The following is a 27489-nucleotide window of genomic DNA, read 5'->3' on the forward strand; positions in this document are numbered from 1 at the left end:
TTTATGTAGGAGTACAAGTACCTACAAAATTACTATATATTTTACACCCAACTTCTAGAATTCACTAAGCACTAAGAAATGCAATGTTTTAAGAAAGACCTGAGTTTTTAAAGATTAAATCCTATCTCACAGCAGTTAAATGAAGAAAGAAAAAAGAAAAGACATCAGAAAAACACATCTAAAAATCTCATACACTACTCTGGAGTTAGCTGAATTCTCTTAGAGGATGAGGAAGAAAAGAGGAGAGGCAGGGAGAGGGAGGCAAGAGGAAGGATGAAAGGAGAGAAAGAAAAGTAAGGAGGGGGTACCTGGGCAGTAAGCCCTGTGGAACTGGTTCAACTTCCAACACATTTCCTCTTCCCTAAGACTCAGTTTGCTCATTTGTAAAATGTACACACCATCACCTATGTCAGTGTTTCCCAAAGCAAGGAGATCACTGGATGATTTTAAATGGTACAAAGAGAAGGCATTGTAAAACATTCCAAAGCTGTTACTACCTTTTCCACTCTCTTCAATCCTTCTGATTACATCAGAAGAAAAATCTGGTGTTAGTTTTTCTAGTGCCTCTCTAGTGCTTACTAATCTCTCTAACAAAGGCCTCATCAGAGACTTTGGCAGACAATAGCATTTAGAATTTAACACAATTCTATTTTCGTTAATTTTTTTTCATTATTACTTTCTATTTGTGGCAAATAATTTTTCATTTAAGCTAATAAAAAATTCATTTTAAAATAAATGTTGGGTTGCAGAATGTTAACTATTCAGTATTTAAAATATTAAATAAGCAGTATATTAGAAGATGACAAAAATCATGTGATGATACAGGAAAAACTGAAGTTTTAAAAATACTGGTTTAGCAGACTAGTGGTTGGTAAAACGTTATTTTCAACTCTAAGCCTCAGTTTACTCATCTATAATAGGGGAATATCACCACCTATCCAAAGAAAATTACAGAAAGATTACATGAGTTAGTTTAGGTCTGTGCCTGGTGCTGAGTGTTCAACAACTACTTGTTCCCCTTCCCTTTTAAGGATATTATCAGAAAGCCTTTTTAGAGAGCTCCAGAGAGAGACTTTGGGTAGGAGATGGGGACGCCAGACTTCTGTATATCAGAGACAGGAGCATTTGCTCTGGTTCTAATACTTCCCACTAAGAACCTCCAGGGACCTAGCCTTGCCTTTACCCTGATAAAGCTGCAGTCTACTCTCCTAAGGCTCATAATTCTACTTAACAAGCAAGTACTACAGAAAAGGGGCACATATCTGAAATTACTGAGAAGTCAAACCCCAAAGGCCACCAAGGAAAGAAAGGCCATTTTATAACAGAAGTCCAAGCCAAAATAAAGTATTTCATTTGGACAAATTAAACAACTCTGCAACAGAAAAGAAAGTCACTAGGTGGTTCATAACCAGCCTTTATCACTTTATCATCTGATATTGTCAAACTAGAGCCCACAGGGGAGAAAAACCTTGGGAGGAGGAGTTCCAACTCCGAGTAGGAATGCTTCAAGAAAAGGAACACCAACTGAGTACGTACTATAGTCCTACCATTGTATAATAATAGCACTTTATTTTACATATATTGCCAAATTTTTCCAAACCTATATATGAGATAATTCTGACCAAATCGCCAAACAGCCAATTCTTTAAATTTGTCAAAATTTTGTTTTAGATATTTGGACAGTTTATAGACAGTTTATAAAAATTCATATCGATGGGTCAGTTCAACTACCTTTTAAGGATTTCTGCGAAGTCAGAACTGACCGTTGGAATACCAGCATTTTCAAGATGTTCAATTTGTCTCTACACTGCAGCTGGAGAGAGCTGAGGCAGAGAGGACCTCTGCTGGTAGAAATATACATCCTTGTCTGGGCTGCAGGGGATGGGGGAAAAACGGTGTGTAGGAAAGAGGAAAAAGAAAAAGGAAAAAAAATGGTGGGGAGCATTTAAGAAAAAGGAGATTAACAACAGGTTCTGTAAGGTCTACAGATTAGATTCAGCAAATTGTCTTTTATTGAACGCAATATTGGGAAAACTGAACATTTGGAAAACTGGTTTTCAATGACTTGGATTGTGGTAAACTGGTCTGCTGTACCTACAAGATCGATGATATTAACTTTACTTACAGATAAGGAAATTAACTTAGAAACTTTTGTAAAGTAACACAGCTACATTCCAGGTTTTCCTTAAACTACCTCATTTCATTCTCCAATAATCGGTGTAGTGATTCCACATCCTTTTACCACCCTCCACCCAGTATCTCCACCTCCCTTCCACCCAACTCTCAAAAAAACACATAAAAAATTACAAGAATAGAGAGGATTTAAACCCAAGTCTAACATGAAAGCTCAGGCTCTAATGCACCTAGTTATCACTACATCCTAACAATTTGCTGAAATAATTTTTAACCCCCACCCTCCCACTGCTAAAGTTTGTCTACCATTACTACAGTAACCCTTTTCTGCAAAGATCTGCTTTTCAGAGGTTGAGTCACACTGCCGTAAGACTAAATGGAAATATTTCAGGTAAAAGTCAGTATTTCAGAGATCTCATTTTATTTAACCTGAACAACCTTATTGTTCACATGATTTCAGATAAAATTAGAACTGAAACTGCTTGAGAACTTCCATTAGAGACACTCAGACTGGCAATCCCTGCTGTGTATTAACAACTTTTTCCTTTCATTATGTTGGTTTCATTCACAAGCACACTGGCATATAATTTCATTACTGTGATCTAAGAGTGACTAGGTTAGTTTCATTAAATAAATGTAAAAACTAAAATAATCCTAAAATCTGCAAGACCTATGTAACACATTACTGCTTGCTCAAACTATCTGCTTTACTGCTGGACTCTTCAGGGATTTATCACATTTATGATGCTGGAAGACATGTCTTATCTGACCTACTGACATAAAACCTAACTTTTCTTATAGCAACAATGTCAAGGTCCTTTCTATCAATAAGATAGTATTTCAAGGCTCTCTAAACAACTGAGAATATATTCTACCCTTTTGGTAAGCAGAAAAGTTCTTTATTCATAGATCTTAAGATGTGGCTCACACATAAAGCATTTTTAAAACATTAATATTTTTACTTTTACACTGCCTGAGTATAATTAGAAACTTTCACTAACAAAATTCCCACCGTGCAAAATATTTTAAGAATCAATTAAACTGTTACTTTTGAGAAAGTGTTAAATATTTGTTCTGATTCCCCACTGGGTTCAAAAACCTCTTTGATGTTAAGATGGGGAAAAGATAGATCTTTTCAGCAAATCTGAATAGCACAAAATGACACTTTGAAAAATGCCACCCTCTCAAACCTTTTCAAGTACATATTTTAAATGATCAACAAACAGATGACAAACTTTATTTTTGTAGCCCATATTAGGCTTCTCTTTGCACTTCAGTAGTACCTCTTATTAATTATTTCTGATCTTCAATACACACCCAAGGCTATGCTTAATGTTTTGGCAAATAGAATACAATTCTTTTGAAATTGACAAAAGCTATAAATTTAATTCAAGACAGCTTTTGTAGTTCAGTTAGATTCAAGGTCATCTCAAGGCTTTTAATTACTAACCAGGATTTGAGGAGGTTTGTACTCACTATAGTTGAGGGAAAGAGCAGCTGGCTTATTCATTTTCTTATTAAAGAGCATTATAAAACCTGTCTTGGCAAATCACAAGTTTCTGACCACCAGTGGTGGGCACAAAGCAGCAAAGCAAATGATCTTTAAATGTTCATGTTTACTTTCAATCAACATAAACTTTAAAAATGTCTAAAGACTACTTAATTTTAATTTCAGCAAATATGACTTACGCTTTAATAAAATAGCTGGATTCCCAAAATATTCCTATTTCCATTCTGAAACTAGACCTGTTAAAAACTGTGAATGCCCTTCAAATTAGCATAAGAGTTATTCAGAGTCTTTCACCATCAAACACTGCACACGATCAGGACAGAAATGAGCCACTGAGGAACCCATGCAGATTTCTAAAGGAATGCAACTTTAAATTCTCTCTGAATGTACTTAATTTCTATTCACACTCAGGTATAGGGCAGGTCTCAAGACACAGGTCTCAAGACTTTGTGGGAGATGATATAATTAACACATGCACATCAAGTCATCATCCCGAGATTTTTAAAGGCAACCAGAGAAGGCTCTAGGGTGTCTCTGCCACTCATTCACCCATATCTATAACAAAGAAGGTAGCCTCAGAAGAGTCCCTAAGCACAGCTCTGACCAGGCTGGAGATGGTAGGATGAGGGTGCAGGGCAACATTCTAGTGCCAGAATCAAAAAGAAAAAAAAGGGGGGAGGGAAACGACTCTCTCTTCCCTCAAAATGATAAAAAGCAAAGAGCCTACCCACAGTATCTCAAATTCTATCTCAAGCACCAGGCATTTATTAAAATAAATAAGTACTGCTGGCAGCCCTAGATGTTGGTATGCAAGGTATCTCAGTGTAAATTAAAGTAGTTGTTGGTGAGTCTACTTTGAGATAGACACACACTTCTCAAAATTATCCCCCAAAAAAAGCCAAGATAAAAGAAAGCACAAGATGGTGTGAGAAGCATTGTTAAAACATTGAAAAAATAAAACCTATCTAAATGGCCAGCAGTGAAAAACAATGGGCTGTCATATAGCTATCGAAAGTTTCAAATAACTTGATGTTGAATGAGTGAAGTTTATAACAGGAGAAAAAACATTTAAAATTAAACAAAAAGCAGAAAACATAATAGTATATATTGAATGACTAAAAAATTGCAAAAGAAAAACCTTGGATTTGAGGTCTAGAAGAAAACATTAATGAAAGTTGCTTAGTGGTAGGATTATAGGTTATTTTCCCTTCGTTTTTCCATACTCTCTTCAGTGACCATGCATTAATTTTAAAAACACTGGATTCTCAAGCAGCTCACATCTAAGAACCAAAGGACCTAAGGGCCACAGGCAATTCAAGCACAGACAGACCCTCAGAAATCACAAGTATTTAAAACCTAAATACACGATGCAGCTGTATCTCTCCTGCTTTTATTTATATGCAAGCACTTCCAACTGTGTTTCCCAGGATATGCTCCTTAGACAATGCTCTAACCCTGCTTTCCAAACAAGGCATTTGAAACATCGGGTATTCTCCAGCCAGAAGTCCTTATCTGAAACTAGCTTTGGAGAATAAATTTACAGTGTTTCACACACTTCGGATTGCACAAAAATGCTCAGTATTTATTTTTTGATGGGCACACTGTACGAAAAGCAAACTCTCTTTGAAATACTTTGAAAAGGCTCACAGCAGATAGGAAATTTTATCTCCAAATGTTAAATGCACTTCTTCACAGCAGTACTTTCAGCAAGTGCTTGCAGTCAGTTCTGAATTCTAGGGAACCCAAGTATCTTTCAGATTTGATCTGTCACCAAGAAAGGGAATATTTTTTGTGGGAAAGCAATTGTATTTTCCCACATTAGGTGGGTGATTGATTAAGTTCTCTCCCTAAAAGGCTGATTGGTTTCCTGGTGCCAGTAAAATGATTGATGAATATTTCAACTGCAGCTACCCTGCTACACTCTTCGCTTCACCCTTCCCCCATGCACCGCTCCCCTTTCCTGCTGGGTTCCCTTTTACAGACCAGCAGCATTTCAGGAAGTTTCCCTTCTGTTTTGCAATTTCCCTGAATGAATCAACGTTCTCAAATGAAGCGCATTTAATCTTAGGAAGACAGCACTCTTCTCAATGCTGAATGAGTTTTGCAGATAAATATCCTATGACAAGGAATGAGGAAAAACTCTAAAATTAACTACAGGTTTGACTCAGTGAATGAAACTGTACTCAAAAAAGAGAAAGTGTGGCCTGGAGGGGTTATAAATGAAAAAAGTGATCTTGTTTAAAAAACAAAAGAAATACTCCATAACTTATTTCAAATTTACATTACAAATTATAACATCAGAACTGTAACTGTGAACATTTTTATGAGGCAGACTGAAAGAATGAAATTTACAGATAAATTATGTGATCCCACAGACTGTAAAGCAGCCAAGTGTTCTAAAGCAGAACAAGGAAGCAGTTTGGTAAATGTAAATATTCTTAGAGGGATGACTGAACAGTATCTGAAATCAAAATCATCCCAGAGAATCTGGGCAATGAGTACTACAGCGATTTGCTTTAGGCAGGACTTTTCTGAATTGCAACTTCCTGTTTTGCCCAATTCATTCCATCATAAACCTGGAAAATCTTTTCAGGGATTATCTAATTTAGCTCCTCCATTTTTATAGGTGAACCATTTTTATACGTGGACATGCCTTTGAGAATCAGATCCTAGGTATAAAGTATCTCCTGGGCTTCATAACTCCTCAATGTTTGGGCTCCTCTCTGAAGTCTTTTCCTATTCAAACTACTTTGCTAACACACTCTATTAATCCACACTGCCTATCCTCTTTTACATCTTTCTCACTATCTCTCTTTTCACTAGGAAATCACCTTCTATATTTTATAAATTTTGGACACCTAGCTCTTATATTTCCTTTGTGTGACAGAATTTTAAAAAGGTACATGGGACAAAGGCCACCTTCTCCTAAGCTGCATTCCCGAATGCAGTCAAGCAAACAGCCACTAGGTTTACTGGCCATCTCGTCTTAATCTAGCGTATCTAGTCACTTTAAATTACAGGAGAACCATGTTTCCAAACAGAAACTACATTCTAGTTCCAGGAGGGCCCATCGAACCTTGGATTTAGCTTAAACACACTGCTTGACTTAGATATTGGCCCCAATTTCCTCAAGTAGCTGAAAAGCATATTCCTTTTCCTTATATTTTGTAAATTTTCTCTGACTACCAGCAAGGGGCTCTGAGATAAGCAAAAGCCTCATATTCCTGACTTGCCTCTTTCATTCATTCAATGTTCATAGAACACCAACTTTCAGTGCTTAGGATACAAATAAAAGACATTGTACCCCTGCCCTGAGTAACTCAAAACACCTTCATTCCTTAGCATCCCGTGGGTTCACCAAAGATTGTCCCTGATTTGGCAAAATTGTTTTCTAGCCAATGGCTTATTAAAACCAACATGAGGCAGGGGCCGTGGCTCACAGTTGTAATCCCAGCACTTTGGGAAGCCAAGGCAGGTGGATCATGAAGTGAGGAGTTCGAGATCAGCTTGGCCAACACAGTGACACTCCGTCTCTAATAAAAATACAAAAATTAGCTGGGTGTGGTGGTGGGCACCTGTAATCCCAGCCACTCGGGAGGCTGAGGCAGGAGGATCGCTTGAACCCGGAAGGTAGAGGTTGCATTGAGCCAAGATCGTAGCACTGCACTCCAGCCTGGGAGACAGAGTGAGACTTCGTCTCAAAAAAAAAAAAAAAAGCCAACATGAGAGAAAAGAAAAGTCACTTCCAATGCTAAGAGTGGGTCTTTTTGGCTCTCTAATCAATAAAAGTTGAATTCTGGGCCTCTCCAACATATATAAATGGCTCAGATTCTCAGGTTTTTGCTTTTAGGCAGATACTATACTATGCTTGGCAATTTACAGACCTTGTCTCTAATCCTTATAACCTTACAGTCAATTTCAGAAATGTCAGAGTATATGGGAGAAGAGGGAATGTTAAATCTACGAAACAAATTATTAACGCTGTTACTAGCTGTGAAATCTGGAGGTTTAAACTCTGTGGGTCTCAGTTTTCACCTGTAAAATCGGGATAACAGAACACCTACCTCAGAGTTATGAGGATAAATGCACATAGGTGTTTAGATTATAAACACTATGTAAATGTTAGCTATTAATGTTAAATGAGAACATTAAAGTTCAGAGAATTCAAGTGACAAAGTCGCAAAGCTGTGATCTTTGTTAGGCCACACTCCAGAGTCCCTGCTCTTTGCCTCACACCATCTAACCAAAATCCTTCCTCCCTGGATGGGACTACTACTGCCATTTCCAAAAAACAAAGCCCTCTAAATGCATGTCAATGGGGGGTTTCCCCCAGGTGGTTTATTATCCTGCTAAATAGGCATCTTGGGGGAAGGATTCCTAGACTAGAGAGAGGAAGTCTCCTGACAGGTTAGATTTCAAGAGTACAGTAAGAATACTGAAGGAAAAAGCCTTATCTATCTCAGTTACTAGCTTTCATAATTAAAGCAATTTAACTAAATTGAAGAATGCAGTGGAAGATTTCATGTGAATCTTGAAATCCAAACAGTAAGATAAAAAAGAAAGGTTTGTATTTTCTTATAACTAAGCTGCAATCCCCACAGAACACAAAAATGTTTTCAAAGGTACATTACATGAAACTCCAAGAACATCAAGATAATTACAGAGCTCTTAGGAAGGAAGCCCAAATAATTATCTCACTGATCTTTCAACACCTACCCAAGCTTCACCTTGAATTCTGATTAAGTAACTCCTTATTTGTTATTCACATTGTTACATGACATTTCTTCAGCCAGCAAGCCCACTACAGGATGAGTTCTACCTAGCAACTACCCTAAGGAGTAAATCTCTAACTCTTTAACAACACAGTAATTGACTTACACTAAAATGTTACTCACACTAGGAAAGGATATTCTTAGACCAGAGGAAGAGATGCCTCTCCTATACAGACTTTATTACCATCTCAGTGAAAACCAGGTTAAAAGCAAACCAACTTACAAAATGGCATTACCGAAATCACAACTCTAACACTCAGTGATAGCCAAATATGTCTAAGGAAAGCAAACAAGCAAGCTATTCTTGATGGAAGTTTTAAAAAGCACGATAGGATCTTTATCTCTTATAAATAGTTCATTATTTTATAGCAATGACTCTTAAGAAATTCTATTGTCAGATTTATTTCCACAATTGTAAGTCTACCCTTGGTGAGGCAACTGGTTCTCTGGAAAAACTGCTGCTACAAGACAATTATCAGTTAAGCAACAGGTTTCATGTAGCAGGTAACAAAAGCTTTATCAGAGAACTCAGTGAGAGTGCACTACCACACATTTCACATATTCCCAAGCAAAGAAAACTTAAAATGATATGAACTCATTTTCAATGAAAGTAGCTCAATTATGGAGGGAAATAAGAAAACTCCAAAGTAAAAAAGTACTACTAATGGTATCTGGCGAAGTCACCATCTTCTTACTAACATTTCGTTAGTTCATTTAGACCTGGAGTTCTCATATATTTTGGCCTGAGTGTTCTTCAGGACCCCTTTTACACTCTTAAAAAGTATGAAGGACCCTAAAGGGTTGATATTTATGTGGCTTTGTCTATTGATATTTATCATACTGGAAAATAAAACTATGAAAAATTTAAAATATTTAATAATCCATTGAAATTTAATAAATCCACCGCATGTTCGTATAACATTTTTATGAAAAAGAAAATTGTCCAATAAAACATAAAAATTAGAAGAGTGGCACTGTTTTACATTTTGCTAATCTCCTTAATATCTGGCTTAATCCTCGCAGCTATATCTCCTACATGCTTCTCCATTCAGTATATTGTGATTTTTTGTTGTTATTGAAGCACAGGCAGACCCCACAGATTTATAATCGGAAAAGGAATAAGTATTTGCTTTTTAAAGTAATTGTGGATAGTCTTCTTTGATACTACACCAAAACTCAGTAAGTGGTACTTTCTTAAAGGTTAGTTCAGTGTGAGTTTAAAACCATATCAATGAACTATGTGTAATCCATTACACTAAAATCTATTGATCAATCTGGCATTTTGAACAGATCTCTTACCCATGCAGGTTCCTGTAATATCACACACAGCACTTCTGGAAAATACTCAATTACTGAGATATTCAGATTTTCAAAATGTTGACACATTTCATAACATCAAAAATCACATTTGTTAATTTCATCATCCATCTCATCAGAAAAGGCTTTAACCATTGGGAAGCTGTCAAGCTCTTAGTGGCAAGTACAAGTTTTCCAAAACCAGCTGTTGCTTGAAAACTCAAATTTTATTTACTGGCAATCAGTACTGTCTGTTTTTCTTGATATGACAGACTTACTGTTCATTTAAGAAAAAATAGTCTGCCAAATGTCGAAGGCTGAATCAAGTATAGTTTAATTATTTCAAGTATTCCATGAACAAAAGTAGCTAGCTCAGATCACAACATCACACAAGCAATATGTCTTAACCATTTTATTTTAGTTTGCACCAGAAGTGCTTTGCATGTACTTTTCCATTTTGTCACACAGAATATCAAAAGTACATGTACTCAAGGATCAAGATTTAATCATCATTTTTACTGTTACATCAAGGATGACATTAAGTGGAAAAGTCTTTTTAAAAAATACAAGTGCATGGAAGTGAAGCATATAATGACACAGTTTGTGCCTTGATTTCTGGTAAGGGACCAACAGTTTTTACTCACTATTGTTTCTGCAAAATCAGTGTAAATGTCAATACAGTGAAAAATGATGTCTTAGCATTATGATTAAAATATATTTGAGAACATCCTGAAAGGGTCTCAAGGACCCCCAGAGGTTTGCAGACCACACTTTGAAAATCACTGGTTTGGATGCAACCATAAATAAATTTAAGGACTCAATAAACGGGAAGAAATTAAGTTTGAAACAAACAATAGTAATGAATGGTCAACGAATGACAGAAAATACACTTGAGTACTACTTCATTAATTGTTTATAAATTTTAAAAGGCAAGGGATGAGGAAGCGGGATAAAGTACATAAGGCTACAAAGAAGTGTTCTGTCTTCTAGCTTTTCCTTCTTTTGTGACAGAAAGACTAAATTAGATAAATTGGAGTTACCCGTAATAAAAAGAACATTGCATCTGATCCAGTGGAGCATAAGGAATTTTTAAAAGACTGAATTTTTAATTCTTCCAAGGTGATACAGCTTCATGACTGAAATGGGGACTTGAATTAATAAAATCAGTTTTAAAAATGAAAACTGCCAGGCGCGGTGGCTCACATCTGTAATCCCAGTACTTTGGGAGGCTGAGGCAGGTGGATCACTTGAGGTCAGGAGTTCGAGACCAGCCTGGCCAACATGGTGAAACCCTGTCTCTATTAAAAATACAAAAATTAGCTGGGCATGGTGGTGGATGCCTGTAATCCCAGCTACTCAGGAGGCTGAGGCAGGACAATCGCTTGAACCCGGGAAGCTGAGGTTGCAGTGAGCCCAGATCACACCACTGCACTCCAGCCTGGGCAACAGAGTGAGACTCCATCACAAAAAAAAAGAAAAAGAAAGAAAGAAAATTATATGGTTAAGCTATTCCCTTCACGGAATCAGTCTATGCTTCATTTTGAGGTAGATTTGTTACTAAAATGTTTCCTGAGCCCTAAACTATGCGATTATACCTGAAGGAAACATCATAGATAAAACATCACAGGAAATCTAATCAATCATCTCTTTTTTTCATCAGCGTTTTAGAAGAAAATAGAGAATACAGAAATTTGGGCACTACAGTGATGGCTGGAAGAGCAAGCAGAACCCATTCCTAGACCTCCAAAATGCTCTCATACACAGATCTAAAAATCCCCAATTCTATGAAATGTAAGGAAGAACTGGAAATAAACAGCTGGGAAGATTATCCATCTTTTTCACATGAAGAATTTAGTTGTGCATTTCTCTCTCAAAATATGAATCTTGAGTATATTTTTAATGAGTTATAAATTGTTTCCAATGCAAACAGTTGTTCAAGCAAGTATCTGTTAGATACATTCTCTGCTAATAGTAACAGTACAATTCCAATATGCTATAGCTATTACTCTAACAACTCCCTTAATCACTATTACCAAATTTTTAAAGTAATTCTCACTCGGGCAGTGAGTGCAGTCACTCTTCTGGGTCAAACCACCCACAGAGTATATCTTCAAATCAAATGCCTGGATTTGTTTCCCTGAATACATTACATATTGCTGCCCAGGGAATTGGTTTTAGAAACATTACACCTGCCAGCTGACTTATCAACAGGGCCCATAGAACTGACACCAACTTAAAGGCAAGAATCAGTCCAGAAACAGAAAAATATACTGCTACTGCCATCTGTGGTTTATGCTTGAATAGCTTCTCTGGTGTAAACAAATTGAAGGGTGTAGAGTTTACAATTAGAATCCAAAGACCTCATCATTTAAAGACACTTTTTTAAAGTCAATTCTTAATGTAACAAATTGTATGGTTTATTTAGTATAAGACATAAGAATCTGTAATTCTGTATTTAAGCTTATTATATAATGCTGATAGAGAAACCACAAGCTACCCTGAATGAAAACTACTCCACTGCATAACTTTATTTGTCCCAAACACACACTCCCTAAAGAAACTCAAAACATTTGAAACCCTCCCGTGAATTTATAATTAGAATCATTTCTCTTTTGAAATCGTGACTATCAATATTAAAACAGCCCCCGAAATTTTTAAAGCAAAAAAATTTTAGGAAATCCAGGAATTTTCTATTTAGACATAAGAATTTGGCCAGTTTGCTTCTGTCAAGATAAACATTTGGGAATTCAATTATTCCTATAATTTTTTTAAGAACAAAAATTCCAAAATGCAAATGAGGTTTCAAAGTAGGCTATTTTCACAACATATTTTCTCTCAGTTTGCTTTCTCAAATGACAACCACTGTAGTAGCCTGGGGATCAAAAGATTTGGTGCAGCTGGGGGTGGGGAAAAAAGCAATTCAGCTCCCCAGCAGCCAGCTGAGGAAATCCTGGTCCGCTCCCAAACTAAATCACTGTTAATTAGAATTACCAGGTTACACTAGTAAATAACTGTAACCAATGAAAAAATCTGGGTTTTCTGAGAAGCTTCTCTACAAAGGCTGCTGTTTAATAGCAGGTAACAAAGAATGAAGAACAAAATACCATAGGAAATGTTTTATTCTTTCAAATTATGCTCTCCTCTTTTTCCTGTGGTTATTTCTCCACCATACTGAAAAACAGGTTAGACATCTCACAATGGTTTTCTTCTGATTTTCCATTACCTACTAAGGGTGTTACAGTCTAACACCCTTGTCTTTTTCTTAAAGACAAGCCATGTTGGAAAACAAGCAATAAACAAAAGACTGGGCTGAATTCTAGAAATCTGTATATCAAAGTTACATCTACAGATGTTTTTTTAAATTTAAGCTCAGCTGAATCTGAAACTTTAGCTCTAGAAAGCTCAATACCCAAGACAGAATTACCTGCTCGGTACCAAACCACTTTCTTGCTGATTTTTAATAATTCTGGTATTTCCGAACCCTAGTTATCAAAGGCATCCATAAACCCTTAAGAAATTATCTGAGCCAGGAAAAAACTATAATTAAAAAGTTAAGGCTGATCTTAAAGAAGAAGTGTGAAAGAAAACATTTTCCTTCACAACTTAATTGGTTTTGGAAATGCTCTCAAAGTATTACAAAGAGTTGGGTATATCAGATCACTACTTATGGGGGCAGATTAGATAGCTACCTTCTGTTAAAAATCGTTTCAAGCACATTTATCCTTTACTGAAATACAAACGTGTTTATCTGTTGATTCAGAATTTTGATTTTTCTAATTCTGACCTTTTTCACACATTACTAGAATCTGTTTTTACACATGAAATAAGGCACTTTTATTGCCCTACTTAAAAAAAATAGACTGAACCAACAATGTAAAATTTACTCTAAAACACATCTTCTCAAGCGTCACTTTCAACTTAATTATTATGCATGGAAAAAATACTGAACAGAAAAGTGTCATTAATTTGGCTATAAACCAAAAATAAACTTAAGAAGCAAAAATTATGACCAGCCCCAAAGATTTCGATGAATTTGCTGACAATGAAGTCTCCTAATATGGGAGAATCTAACCTGGCTTTATGCAATTCTTAAGTCAGAAGTTGCCATCTGAACACAGTTCATTAACAGACCAATTTTTCAACACAACCAGTAAATAATATCTACCCAATTATAAAAACGAAGTGGTAAGTCTTCCTACTAACACAGATGAAACTAACACAGCTCCAAGCTCCAAAACATGCAAGCATCATTAGCAATTTAAAGCCAACTTGCACAACAAACGCTAGGGTTGGTATAAGAAACTTCCTTTACCAATGTTACAGCAACAGTTGGCATTTCCACCTAACATCCTCTACTATTCTAAAATGTATAATCTAAACTCTATTTTCCACCTTTGCCCCAAAACCCTAGGGAAAAAGTAGGGAATGAGAAACAAGGAAATTCTAAATAAAATATGGAAATGCATAATTTGGATATATTTTTGGAAATTTACCAGTTTTTTTTTTTCATTAGTTCCTCATCCAGCTCCCTTTCATGTGCTAACACATGTGCCTTGCATAGACCTTTTTGCCACAGAAGTCAGAATGAATTATGGATTAGGAATCATGTCATCATATTTTGGTCACATGAATCAGAACTGCTGACAGATTTGGTGGCTTGTACACTAGAGATTGTAAATGTGGTCATCTCCCACCTCAGCTATGCAAAATCACCACTTGAATTTGCTCACTGTTGCCTTTCTTCTACCCTAGCCATCTTTGGAGGTCACAGAAGCTACCAAAAAAAAAAAAAAAAAAAGCAAAACCTGCATGCTGTAGGTACTAAGAAACAACAGTACTACAGCATGGTTTTTGTTTTCACTTTTGTTTTTGTTTTTCTAACGGGAGTAGGAAAAAATTCTGGGGCAACTCAGAATTAACTTAATTTTTAAAATCACAGAACTGAAAAGTTAAATCACCACGGGAAACAGTTGCCAATTTATTTTCCCGCATAAACATTTGGATGGCATGGTTACAGCAGGAGAAAAAGGAATCCTGCTATTTGGTGAACTTCTCCCCATTTCCTCTAAAGTGTAATTACACAAAATATGCTTTTAATTACTTATAATGGCTTATAACCTTCCTTTGCCTTCCTTTGCTTTAAATATTTAAAAGTCTATTCCCTCATTCTCTTAAAATGAACAAATGCAATATTCAGCATACACTTCCTCAAATCATTCATCTTCCTTTGAAATCCCAAAAGGGAGCAGTCCTCTATTACAACTAAATGAGTTCATGTTTGTTATGAAAACCTACAAGCAACGACTGAAAGTAGCGCAGTCAGCACAGGGAATTCCTGGAAGGATGATGGTGCATTAAAAGGCTAGAAAGAAACTCTATTCTGACAGAATAAAAATCATTCAAAGGACTGTAAATTCAGCATCAATGGCGTTTCCGGTAGGAAAACATTTCTAAAATGCCACCTCCAGTTTATTTCTTCCTGACAGAGACCAAAAGACCCCCTATCTATACAGTCGTCTCTTGAAAATAGTTCGTACAAAATAGAAATCAGCCACTATGATTAAAAAAGAGATAATTATTTTCTACTCAGAACAAGCAGTTTCATATATTTTTGGGAAAAAAAATAATAATTAGGAAGCAAAAGAGAAAAAATGTGCCCATTGTTCCAAAAGCAAACTTAAAAAATTTTTTTTGACAATTCTTCTGTGAGCATGTTAACTTCCTAAGTGCTAACGAACATAAATTGTAAAACACTGCACAATGCTAGCTTTTACACTGAAAAATATTCCACAACGGTCTAGCTTCTCGTGTATTTTAAGCCCATCAAGCTGCCAGAAGTTCCCATTGCATTTTCAGCAAAAAGAAAACATCTGTACCACTAACTTAGACTAATGTAAAATATTAAAGCCACCTTAGCCTAAATGGATTGCTCGATAACATTCTTTCTAATGGTTCTGACCAATTGAGGAAATGAGACTATGAGTGGGAAATCTGATTAAGAGTTAAAATTACCATTGAGTTATTTAAAATGTACTAATGAATAATTAATAACAAATCCAGTTCTTAGGTTTCTCTTACAACACTATTACTCTCAAGTAGAATTGAAAGCAATATTGCAGTAAATATTGAATTGCAGTAAAATCCGTCATCTACATCATATGCACAGGTGGGTGCAGGAAGTATTCACACATAGGAAGGCATCACAGAAATATACACGCTAACATGGGATATAAGATAGGTTGGGGCTTGGATTCAAAAACACCAGCATGGGAAATTTTAGATCAGGATTTACAACACTCACAAATTAATACCAAACCAAATCTCCACACAAACTAGCTTAAAAAGTCAAAGGCATTAAAGAAATCCTTTGTTCCTATGATACCGTCTCCTACACTAACTGGATTCCAGCTTTCCCCTTTGTGACACGGAATTTTATTGATCTCAAACATGGTCACATTCAGAAATTAGTTGCCAACGACAGCCCACGGAACGGCCAGCCACCTAGACATCACACATCACACACAAATTAAAAAAAAAAAAAAAAGAGCTTTGAAAACACATCACTATTTTTAAGATCAGCAATATCAAGTGAAGTTAACCAAGCTCTCTTCTACACGGACTTTTCCCTTTAGTAAAAACACCAGATCTCCTGAACTAACAAAATGTTTGACGAGTTAATAAACGTATGAAGGCACAGATCCAACCCACGATTTCCACCCTCTGTAGCTACTCACTCATTCAACAATTGAGCGCCTAAGTGACCTATTTTCAGGTTACTTTCCTCACACCTGCCAGGTCACTGTCCTGATTGAGAAACCTCTTGGTGAAGCAGTTAATTTTTAGTGCCTCCTAACTGTCCCGGGTGTTTGCATTCAATTTGAAATCTGTTACTTGTTAGACACTGTTCGGTCCTAGATCTTTCAGAGAATTGCGAGTTTATGGCGCAGCGAGGGGAGGAGGTACGGATCTCTGAGAGCCTCCCTTTATTCGGAAATGAGGAGATGTGAAAGGTGGAAAACAGGGCAAATAAATAAATAAATCGGGTTTGCCGCCGGAGCGTTTGCCGGCCGGTGCGAGCACCCTTTGTAATGCAGGCCTCCCGGGGCGATCGCCTGCGCTAATTGCTCCAGGGCGCTTTCCAAGTTCAAAAGTTCACCTTTTACGACCTCACAAAAGCTCCTAACACGTTACCAATAAAAACATTCCGCGGCAAACACCGAGGGGGGAAATATCAAACAGATACAAATAAAACACCCCGCAGGGGGAGGAGGCGAAGGGGAGGAGGGTGAGGAAGCCCCGAGGAACCTGAGGAGCTGGCCCGGGCGAGGGGGCAAGGGACGAGCGGTAGGAAGGGCCGGGCCAGGTGAGGGATTCTCAGCGCCCAGGGTCCCGCATCGGGACAAGGAAGAGGAGAACTGAGGCTAAGAGGTGGGGACCGAGACCTGCCGGGCAGAAGCCGGGAGGAGGCAGGTGCCCAGGGCCCCGGGGCGTGCTGGAGCCCTCGGCCAGGGAAAGCCGCTGCCTGGCGGAGAGGGGGGCTGAGTAGGGGCGGCGACCGGCCAGAGAGCGCGGGGCGTTGGGGAAGGTGAGGCGCAGGGGAAGGAGGAGGCGCGAAGGGGTCCGAAAAAGGAAACGACTGGGGGATGTCTAGCGAACGGGGGTTCGGAAGAGATGGGGGGCTCGCAGTATTCAAGGGAGAACGCGCGAGGCTGCAGAGGAGGAAAACACTCTAGAAAGCTGAGCGGTACAAGGGTGCTGTGGAGTCGGGTCGACAGGGCAAGAAGGCAGCGTCCTCGGTGGGAGGAGGAACCCCTGTGGGGGAAAAGAGAGGCTCTGCGCGAAGGGGACTCTAGTGAGAGGGGATGCCCCCACTGACGGACCGCGGGGGAGACTTCCAAGCTGAGGGGCCCGGGGGGAAGGGAGGGTTCGGTGCTGGGAAGACAGGGGGAGGGGACCCGGGGGGGAGGAGGGAGGATTGGTGCTGAGGGAACGGGGGGGGGGGGGGCGTGCAGAAGGGGGGGGGGGGGGGGGGGAAATGAAGCTCGGTGCCCAGGGACCCGGGCAGGGGGAGGGTCCGCGCGGAAGGGAACGGGGACGGAGGAGGAGGGTCCACCCTGAGCGAGACGGGGGAGGAGAGGGAGGGTCCGCGCCGAGGGGGACCGGGGTGAAGGTCCACGCTAAGGGGCAGCGGAGTCGCTGCGGCTTCCCGGGGCGAGGGTTGGCTGAGAGCAGGGGGATCCCTGGAGGAGGCTCAGGAGGCCGGTTCCTGCCTGGCCCGGGCGTCGCAGGCCCCTCACCCACCGTTGCGCGGCGGCGGAGGGAGCGCGGCGGGCGGCTCCAGGAACCCCGCCGAGCCCCCGCCGCCTCCCCCTCCGCTAGGCGGCCGTTCGTCCCGCTCCATGCGGTGGTGCCTAGGGTCCGCGCCGGGTTTGCTGCTCCGCCATGACCGGCGCCCTAGTCGCCGTGGTCGTCGTCCGCCGAGGGGAGGAGGCTGTCAGGAGCCCGCGGGCTCCCGGCCGCGGCGCTCTCTGGGCCCCCAGCCGCCCGGCTCGCGCCGCTCCGCGCCCCTCCGCGCCGCGCCCCCTCAGCACTGGCCAGCTCCCTCCCCTGACGTCACACGCCGCTGCCGCGCACGGCCCTGCGGGGCACGCTGGGAGTTGGAGTCCGCTCAGCGAGGCCGGCCACGCCGACCGCACCAACTGAAGGGGTGGAAGGAGGGATAAGAAGCACTGAGAAGGGAAAGCTAAAGTCTGTCAATATCAAGAACCATGACAAAGCGTTTGATGTCCACGTAGTAAGCGGATACTTCCGGGACTTCTCTTGATTGTGATTTATACCTGATCAAAGTTCCCTAAGAGTCCTCGCAACCCCCCACTCCAACAATGAGTCTTTCCAAGGAGGCGGATCGCGAGGCAGCCGGGTGAGCACGTGCAACGAAGCCCAACCCTGTGGGCGGGGCCCTGGAGGCGGGGCTTTAAGGTACTCACGAGGGCCTCTCCCTGCCGCTGCAGGACAAATTGGACCGGAGATTAAAGGACCGGAGTTTAACTTGAGGTGACTGCGTTCGTATGCAAATAGAATCTATAAAACTCTTCTTTCCGGGGTAGTCTTTAAAGCCTTTTTACCTCCGGGTGGGCGGGAAAGACCAAAGTTTCCCCTCCTCCCCTTTCATTTTCCCCCTGCCCATAGAACAGATGGGCAAACTAAGCTCCGGGCCATTGGAGCTATTAAGGAAAGCCCTAGGCTCTTGACTCCAGGTGTCTTGAAACCTTCCGTTTAAGAGGGATCTCTTACCCAGTCTTGTTCGCTTTCCCCTTTCCTCAGTTTCCTTATCTCTAAAAGGGGGTTGGAATAAGGACAGGATCCAGTTGGAAGATCGTAAACCCCTGCCCCTCCCACCTCATTTTCCCGAAGCTTTCCGGAAGCAAAATCCTGAATTTTGCAGCTGCTCCGCGGCCCCCGGCCGAATCCGCCCGCTGCGGCCACCAGGTGGCGCGCGGCCACCGGTCACTGGGCCCGCCGGGGTGTCCGCCTTCGGCGACCCCTTCGGAAAAGGACTTCGCTGCTGTCGCCCAGGGTCTAAGGCCTACCTGGCCCGCTTGAAGACAAAGAATGAGAACGTTGGTGCTTTGCCCGCCTCTGCTCTGCCGGATTATGCTGCAGCTTCCTCGGTGGCCCCTCCTTCGCCCTCTCCTGCTCCACCCGCCCCACCAATCCCTTAGCTCTTTTGTGTCATTTTTGCTTAATTGTAAGTCCTCGTCCTGGCATTCGCATCCCTGCTTGACCTGACCTTTGCCCACGTTTCGCACCACACCCCTTCCCTCACCTGCTACGAAAGTTGCAACGCTTCTCTGCACTTGGGGGCACCTGGACCTTATCAACACTGGTGAAACTATTTCATATGTAATCTGGGAGACTTACATTAACACTCTGCCGTCTAAACCTCGTACCCGCTCTCTGAGGGAGCAACAATATTGTCCCTATCCAGCAATTCTGGTGATGAAGTCCACCAGAAGTGATGGGGATTCCAGCTCCATTCTGTCACATACCAGAACCTTAATCCTTGGCTCCTTCAAGCTGGAACGCAGCTGAGTTCACCAGACCCACTCCCACACTCTTATGCATCTTTCAAGATCCTGTTCAAATGTTTCTTCAGTGGCATCTTCCTTAATACCTTCCACCGAGGGACAACTAGATCCCCTCTGCTAGGTAGCAGTGTTTCAGAGCTAAACCCTGTGACTGAGAGAGGACGGCCTGCCATTCCCTCAGCTATGGGTTCTAAAATATGTTAGGACCTTGCTGGGCGCGGTGGCTCACACCTGTAATCCCAGCATTTTGGGAGACTGAGGCAGGCGGATCACCTGAGGTCGGGAGTTTGAGACCAGCCTGACCAACATGGAGAAAACCTGTCGCTACTAAAAATACAAAATTAGCCAGGCGTGATGGCGCATGCCAGTAATCCCAGCTACTCGGGAGGCTGAGGCAGGAGAATCGTTTGAACCTGGGAGGCGGAGATTGCGGTGAGCCGAGATCGCGCCATCGCACTCCAGCCTGGACAACAAGAGCAAAACTCTGTCTCAAAAAAAAAAAAAAAAAAAATCAGGACCATCTGGCCTTTCTTGGGACTCTACCTTTTTGTCACAGGTTCTGGTGGTAGTGAGTTCTCTGTCCCTGGAGATGCCATCAGAGCCTAAGTGGCACTGCAGAAACATGCAGCCCTAGGATTTTGGTAGTTGATGAAGATTCTAAGTCAACCCTCTTAGATGGGCAGAAGAGTTCAGCCAAATGCTCAGCCCCTGGAAACAACTCCAGTCCTTCAGACTACAGCTCTGTTGTCCCTTCCTTCCACAAACCTTCCCACACCTCCCTGACTAGTCACATCCCTTTATTCTCACTCATAACCCCAACTGCTGAGTACTGGCACATAGTAGGCTCTCAATAATTACTGACTGGGTGGAAGAATGGATAAAAACAACTAACCCTAAGCGAGTGACTTCTGAGCCTCTATTTCCTGTCTTCTAAGAGGGGATGGGTAATAACGATAGTTGCTACCTAGCAGGAATGCTGTGAGAATTAAACGATGCGTGCAAAGCAGTTAAAGGTCTGGCCTAATAAATGGAACCTGTTACTAATGTTATTTAAAGAGTGGTTCTGAATCTCAGACGCATGTCTTCTGAAAGTGCTTCTGGGAAGAGTCAAATACCACAAAACTGAGAAAAGCAAGGGAAATGACTGCTAGAGACCGCAGCCACTGTCCTAAGCATTGAGGGCTCTATGAACTAAGCACTCACTATGAGTCCAGCACCTACTATGGGGCCTTTTATCTAATTTCTCTACATTTCTTCCAACAATCCTAAGAAATCAGTACTTTCCCCCCTGTGGGGACAGGCTCAGAAAGATGAAAAAGACTCTGCTACCACCTGCAGGACTCAAGACAAAAGATCTGGAAAGCAATGTGTCCAAGGATAAGGAGGGATCTTAGTGGGTGTGGTTCTGAGGCCAGAGGCAGCAGACAGACAGGGATACAGCTAAGAATGAGGCAGGCATGGCAGGGTGTGGTGGCTCACATCTGTAATCCTAGCACTTTGGGAGGCAGAGGCGGGGCAGATTGAGCTGAGTCGGGAGGATGATTAGAAGTGGGACTAGGTGGAGAGGAAGGCTTTCGGGTGGAAGGAACAGCATGTGCCAGGGTCCCAAGGCCAGATCAGGGCTTGGCCCATTTTAGCAGCTGGGAGAATCCGTGGTGACCAGAGCCCACCGAGGGAGAGAAGGGTGAAGAGGAGGCAGCCAGAGATCATCAGGTCATGCGGGGGGAACAGCCAGCAGGGGGCAGAGTTCCTCCAGTGACAGCAGCCTTGCTCTTCCTTGTCCTCCCTAGAGTCAGAGCCAGGCTGCATTCATTGAGAAAGGGCTGGGGTAGGGAATCCCCCCTGCCTGCTTCGATTTCTTTTAAGTACACTCCGTCCAGTTTTTGAATAGATAGGACACACACATTGCAAAATCCACAGGATGCAAAGAAGTATTCAATGAAAATTCGTACTCCCTGGATCTCCTTAGAACCACCATGCTGATTTTTTTCGATACTATGTCCATAAGAACATACACAATTTTTACTTTTTACACTAATCTAGCCCCGGTTTTGGTGCCTCCCAGGGGATCTCTAGTTATAAAAGAAGCTTATTTGTGGCTGGGCACGGTGGAGAACGCCTGTAATCCCAGCACTTTGGGAGGCCGAGGCAGGCAGATCACGAGGTCAGGAGTTTGAGACCAGCTTGGCCAACATAGTGAAACCCCATCTCTACTAAAAACACAAAAAATTAGCTGGGCACGGTGGCGGGCACCTGTAATCCCAGCTACTTGGGTGGCTGAGGCAGGAGAATCGCTTGAAGCCGGGAGGCGGACGTTGCAGCGAGCTGAGATCACACCACCGCACTCCAGCCCAGGCGACAGTGTTAGACTCCCTCTCAAGAAAAAAAAAAGGAAGAAGCAGCAGCAGCTTATTTGTACTGAGTGTGTGCTTCGCACAGGGTTCTTTAATTCAGCTGAGGATTGTGGAGCACCATACCTTGTGCCAGATCAGTGATTCTCAAACCCTAAACCCCCTGGAGGGTTTGTTAAAACACAGATTGCTGGGCTCCACCCCCAGAGTTTCTGATTTTGTAAGTCTGTAGTGGAGCCTGAGAATTTGCATTTTTTTCTTTTTTCTTTTCTTTTTTTTTCTTTGAGAAAGTCTCGCTCTGTCACCCAGGCTGGAGTACAGTGTCACGATCTCAGCTCACCGCAGCCTCTGCCTCCTGGGTTCAAGAGATTTTTGTGCCTCAGCCTCCCGAGTAGCCGGGACTACAGGCATGTGCCACCACGCCCGGCTAAGTTTTGTTTTTTGGTTTTGTTTGTTTGTTTGTTTTTGAGACAGAGTCTCACTCTGTTGCCCAAGCTGGTGTGCAGTGGTGCCGTCTCCGCTCCCTGCAACCTCTGCCTCCGCGGTTCAAGGGATTCTCCTGCCCCAGCCTCCCGAGTTACACGCACACACCACCACACCAGCCTATTTTTTGTATTTTTAGAAGAGGCGGGTTTTCACCCTGTTGCCCAGGCTAGGAGAGTTTGCATTTTTAACAAGTTATCTGATGATGCGGAGGCTGAGACCAAGGACCACACTTTGAGAACAACTGAGTTCGATGTTCATGGGGAGAAACTAAGAATATGCCCTGGGAAGTCATGCTCCAACACAAGGAAACATACATGCCAACAACAAAGACAGTCCCATTGAGCGATAAATTATATGAAGAGAATGAGACCAAGCATGGTGGTTCACACTTGTAATCCCAACACTTTGAGAGACTGGGGTGGCTGGATTGCTTGAGTCTGGGAGTTTGAGACCAGCCTGGGCAACATAGGAGACCCCATCTCTACAATAAATACAGGAATTAACCAACGTGGTGACACATGCCCATAGTCCCAGTTACTGAGAAGGCTGAGGGAGGAGGATAGCTTAAGTTGGAGAGTTGAGGCTGCAGTGAGCTGTATTCACAACACTGCACTCCAGCCTGGGTGGCAGAGGAAGACCCAGTCAAAAAAAAAAGGAAATGCTGGCTGCAGTGGCTCATGCCTGTAATCACAGCACTTTCAGAGGCCAAGGTGGGAGGACTGCTTGAGCTCAGGAGTTTGAGAGCAGTCTAGGCAACAGAGTGAGACGCTGTCTCTTAAAAAAAAAAAAAAAAAATCTCTAGCCAGGTGTGGTGGTGCACACCTGTAGTTTTGGCTACTCAGGAGGCTGAGGTGGGAGGATCACTTGAGCCAGGAAGGTCGAGGCTGTAGTGAGCTGGGATCGAGCCACTGCACTCCAGCCTGGGCAACAGAGTGAGACCCTATTTTTTAAAAAAAATTTTAAATTTAAAAGCGGGAAGCTACTGGAGTTTGGGAGCCGACAGGAGGGATTCCAGAGGGAAGGAGAAATGAAAGATGGAAGATAAGTTTTGGGTGCTGAGCCTTGGGAAGGCTTACAGCAGTCAGGTCCCTGTCCAGAAGTGGGTGGCATCGGAGAACGCAAGGGCTCACGTGCCCTGGGAACATCTGTCTTTCATGCGAACTTTACAAACACTCCAAAAGGAAAGCACGAGTCCCCCATCTTACAGGTGAGGAAACTGAGGCACACAGAGATGAAGGGACACGCCCAAGGCCCTACGGCTCACAGGACAGGACCTGCGTCCGTGCGAGGAACCCACGCGCCTCGCCCTGGCCCCGTTGCTCTTGCGGGCTGCGAGCGAGACCCACCCTGGCGCGCGGGCAGGGATGCCCTTGGGAGAGCCGCCCGACGACGGGGAGGCCCCGCGGACGGCGGGCGGGGCGGGGCGGGGTGCCCCCTCCGCCCTAGCTCCGCCCCCAGCGGCGCTGGAAGGGGCGCGAGGCGGGCAGCAGGGTGCAGGCGCGGGGCGCGGGGCAGGCAGAGCGGGCTACGGCGCGGAGCTCGCAGTGCAGCCCGCGCTTCCTAGCGTCCGTGCCTGGCCGCCTGTGCCCGCCGTGCCCGTGGCGCCATGGCCGCGGACGCTCTCCCGCTCCGGCCGCTGCTCCTGCTGCCGCTGCTGCTGCTGCTGCTGCGCGGCCTCCCCGCGCGCGCCGACAGTAAGGTAAGCGCGCCCCTCGGACCGGCGCGGCTCGGCGGGGAGCTGGGCGCGAGGGGGCGCTGTGGTGGGGGTGCAGCCCGGGAGGGAGCCTGGGGCCAGAGCGGAGGAACCGAACTTGGGACTTCTCAGCACTGAAGCCGCAGGGGCAGGGGCCGTGAGAGAGGAGAGCGTAGGGGAAGAAGCGCTGGAGATGTAGGGATGCTCCGGACCCAGGGCCTGAGGAAGGGGCGCTGGGACAGGGTCCGATTTCCGGAGGGGTCGGGGGATTCCCCGGAGTGCTGGCCAGGCTCGGGGTTCGTAGAGGAAGCTCCTGGCAACTCTTACCCAGCGACTCCCAGGCTTGCAGCAAGCCATGGGCCACGGCTTTCACTGTCCGCTGGGGACTGGGGGTCCCTTCTACCCGACGAACGCAGCCGGGCTGGCCACTCACCTGGCCTCTGATGTTCTTGCCAAAGACTGGGTGCACCCCCTGGAGGACTAGATAGCTCCAGAAGTGGTCTGACCTGTTCTCTGCTGTGGCTAAGAGGATCTGCTCTGGTGTCAAGCCCACCTGGGTTCAGTCGCACATCCGCTTCTCAGCCGGTGCCATCACCTTTCTGAGCCTTCCTCTATTCACCTGTGGATACAGGAAGAATCATGGGACCCACTCCCTGCAGTTGATGGTCTCTAGATGCGGTGTGGTCATGCCTGTAAAATACTTAGCACCAGAGCACTTGGGGTGTTCTGGAAATGACTCCCTGATGGCCAGGCTCAGTGGCTCATACCTGTAATCCTAGCACTTTGGGAGGCCGTGGCGGGTGGATCGCTTGAGGTCAGGAGTTCAGGACCAGCCTGGCCAGTATGGTGAAACCCCATCTCTAATAAAAATACAAAAATTAGCTGGGTGCGGTGGCACGAGAACAGTGTAGGCAACAGAGACCCTGTCTCTACAAAAAAAAAAAAAAAAAAAAAAAAACTTTAAATTAACCAGGTGTGGTAGTGCACACATGTAATCCCAGCTACTGGGGAGGCTGAGGCAGGAAAATCGCTTGAACCCAGCAGGCGGAGGTTGCACAGTCAGTCGAGATTGCGCCAGTGCACTCCAGCCTGGGGAACAAAGCAAGACTCTGTCTTAAAAAAAAAAAAAAAAAGGAAAGGACAGACCTTGGGGAAAGTGAGGAGCAGGACCAGAGCCCTGGTCACAGAGCCTGAGGGCAAAAGAGTGACTTCCAATACCTCTCCAGCCTCTTTCCTGGTAGAATGTGAGTGTCCTGCCTGCCCATGGGCAGATAAAAGACAGAGGCCACTAGCCACACGGTGAGTATATGAGCAGTGGGCTCTGGCCAACCCTCAGCCTGATTCAGCTCAGGGCATGAAAGCACCCACATACAATGCTGCTCAGGTACTCCAGAGACAAGGAGGGAATGAGTATTTTTTCCAATTTACATGTGGGGAAACAGTGGTGTTTACAGAGGCAGCTGGCTTGCACATTTAAAACCCTAAGTTCTAGGCCGGGCGCGGTGGCTCAAGCCTGTAATCCCAGCACTTTGGGAGGCCGAGACGGGCGGATCACGAGGTCAGGAGATCGACACCATCCTGGCTACCACGGTGAAACCCCGTCTCTACTAAAAAATACAAAAAGCTAGCCGGGCGCGGTGGCGGGCGCCTGTAGTCCCAGCTACTCGGGAGGCTGAGGCAGGAGAATGGCGGGAACCCAGGGGGGCGGAGCTTGCAGTGAGCCGAGATCGCGCTACTGCACTCCAGCCTGGGGCACAGAGCAAGACTCCGTCTCAAAAAAAAAAAAACCCTAAGTTCTGGCCTTCGTCTGCTAATCTTTTGCTGTGTGACCTTGGGCAAATCACTGCCTGCCTCTGATCTTCAGTTTCTTCATCTGAGAAACATCTGCCCAACCTTCCTTCCATATGGGGCCTCTGGGATTCCCTGATCTGGCTCAGGTATGAGGACAAGTGAGTAGAAAATCCTAGATAACCTGATCAGTGCCTTGTCACCACTGGAATCTCTGGCTGGGAGGGATATTTGGTCTTGGGCATCCTCTGTGCAGAGAGCTGCAGAGCTTGTGGGGGAGAGCTCACATTCAAAACAAAGCAAAGACAAAGAAAACCCAACACCCTGTTTGTGGAGTGAGTCAGCCAAACACTTGCTAGGTTGTGTGTGTATGGGGGGGGGGGGGGGGGGGGGGTGTTTAGCTGTCCCAGGACAAGCTGGGGCTGGTGGGGTGGAGAGGCACAACCTAGAGCTTGCAGGATGAACAACTGGGGAACTCAGCACAGCCTTCCCCCAGGCACCTCCCCTCCCCACACCACTTCAGCCAGCTGGGAAAAATAAAAATCAAGTGATGGGTGAATTTACTCTGCATTCCTTAGCTCAGCCAGACTCCTGCTGGCTCTGCAGAGAGAGCTGTTTTCATTATCACCCGCTCCCTCCCCCGTCACAACCCCCCCTTCCTCTCCAAGCCCATTCCATTTTCCCTGGGGTGGAGGATGAGCCCTTCGGAGGGCCAGCCTGGGACTTGAAGTCAATGTAGGGCCCTAAAGGGTTAGGTTGGCCCCTCCTCAGGCTTCCTGTTCCTGGGAGCTCCAGTCTCCCCTCTGGCCCAGCACATTCAGGGGTCCAGGGCAGCTCACCCCCAGGACTCTGTTGGTCTCCTTGGCCAGCTCCTCGCTCAACGTGTTTTCTTTTCATGTTTATAACTAGGTCTCTCCTAAACTGGATTTTGAGTTTCCATCTAAGGAAGTGCTTTGTCGGGGCTGGGAGGAGGAGGGGGGCCCCACAACCTCCCTGGTATTTCTGAAGGGCTGCCCAGCACAGAGGTTGGAATGGACAGACAGGTAACCACATGACACCCAGGCATGGCACCGCAGACCTCTGGGGGGGCTGCTTCTTGCTGTATGTTCCTGGAATGTGGCCGAGAATTTTCCATCTCTACCTCAGTTTCCCCATCTGTGAAAGGGCTGCCGGTGCCTCACTCCCTCCAGCATCAAGGGGTGGGAAGGGGGTCTTTGGTCAGCCTGCTGATCAGGGAGCCAAGGACAAAGGGAAGCCCAAGGCCTGTGGGAGCCCAGCCAGGGGAGCAGGAGGGGCTAGAGCAGGCAGGCGGTGGTGTCCGGGGCTGGATCAGATGTTCCAGGCCAGGCCAGTCCCGGGGGTTTAGGTGTTG

At 44.2% G+C, this 27489-nt stretch overlaps 2 protein-coding genes across 3 annotated transcripts in view; one reads left to right on the plus strand and one right to left on the minus strand.

Annotated features, from left to right (window-relative positions):
- Positions 1–18268, minus strand: part of NR6A1 (nuclear receptor subfamily 6 group A member 1) — a 259222-nt gene extending 240954 nt beyond the window's left edge. The window contains exon 1 of one of the 2 annotated variants that reach the window (XM_031654501.1): positions 18013–18268. In XM_031654501.1, coding sequence (XP_031510361.1) covers positions 18013–18112 — 100 coding nt within the window. In that variant the 5' untranslated portion in view covers positions 18113–18268. The remainder of the gene's footprint in view (positions 1–18012) is intronic. The other variant, XM_031654502.1, reaches the window with a different exon arrangement.
- A 5861-nt stretch (positions 18269–24129) lies between these two features.
- The window catches only part of OLFML2A (olfactomedin like 2A), a 36345-nt gene continuing 32985 nt past the window's right edge, over positions 24130–27489 (plus strand). The window contains exon 1 of the mRNA XM_003911245.4: positions 24130–24335. Coding sequence (XP_003911294.1) covers positions 24243–24335 — 93 coding nt within the window. The 5' untranslated portion in view covers positions 24130–24242. The remainder of the gene's footprint in view (positions 24336–27489) is intronic.

Source organism: Papio anubis, chromosome 13 (genome assembly GCF_008728515.1).
Source record: "Papio anubis isolate 15944 chromosome 13, Panubis1.0, whole genome shotgun sequence".
Classification (NCBI taxonomy): Eukaryota; Metazoa; Chordata; class Mammalia; order Primates; family Cercopithecidae; genus Papio; species Papio anubis.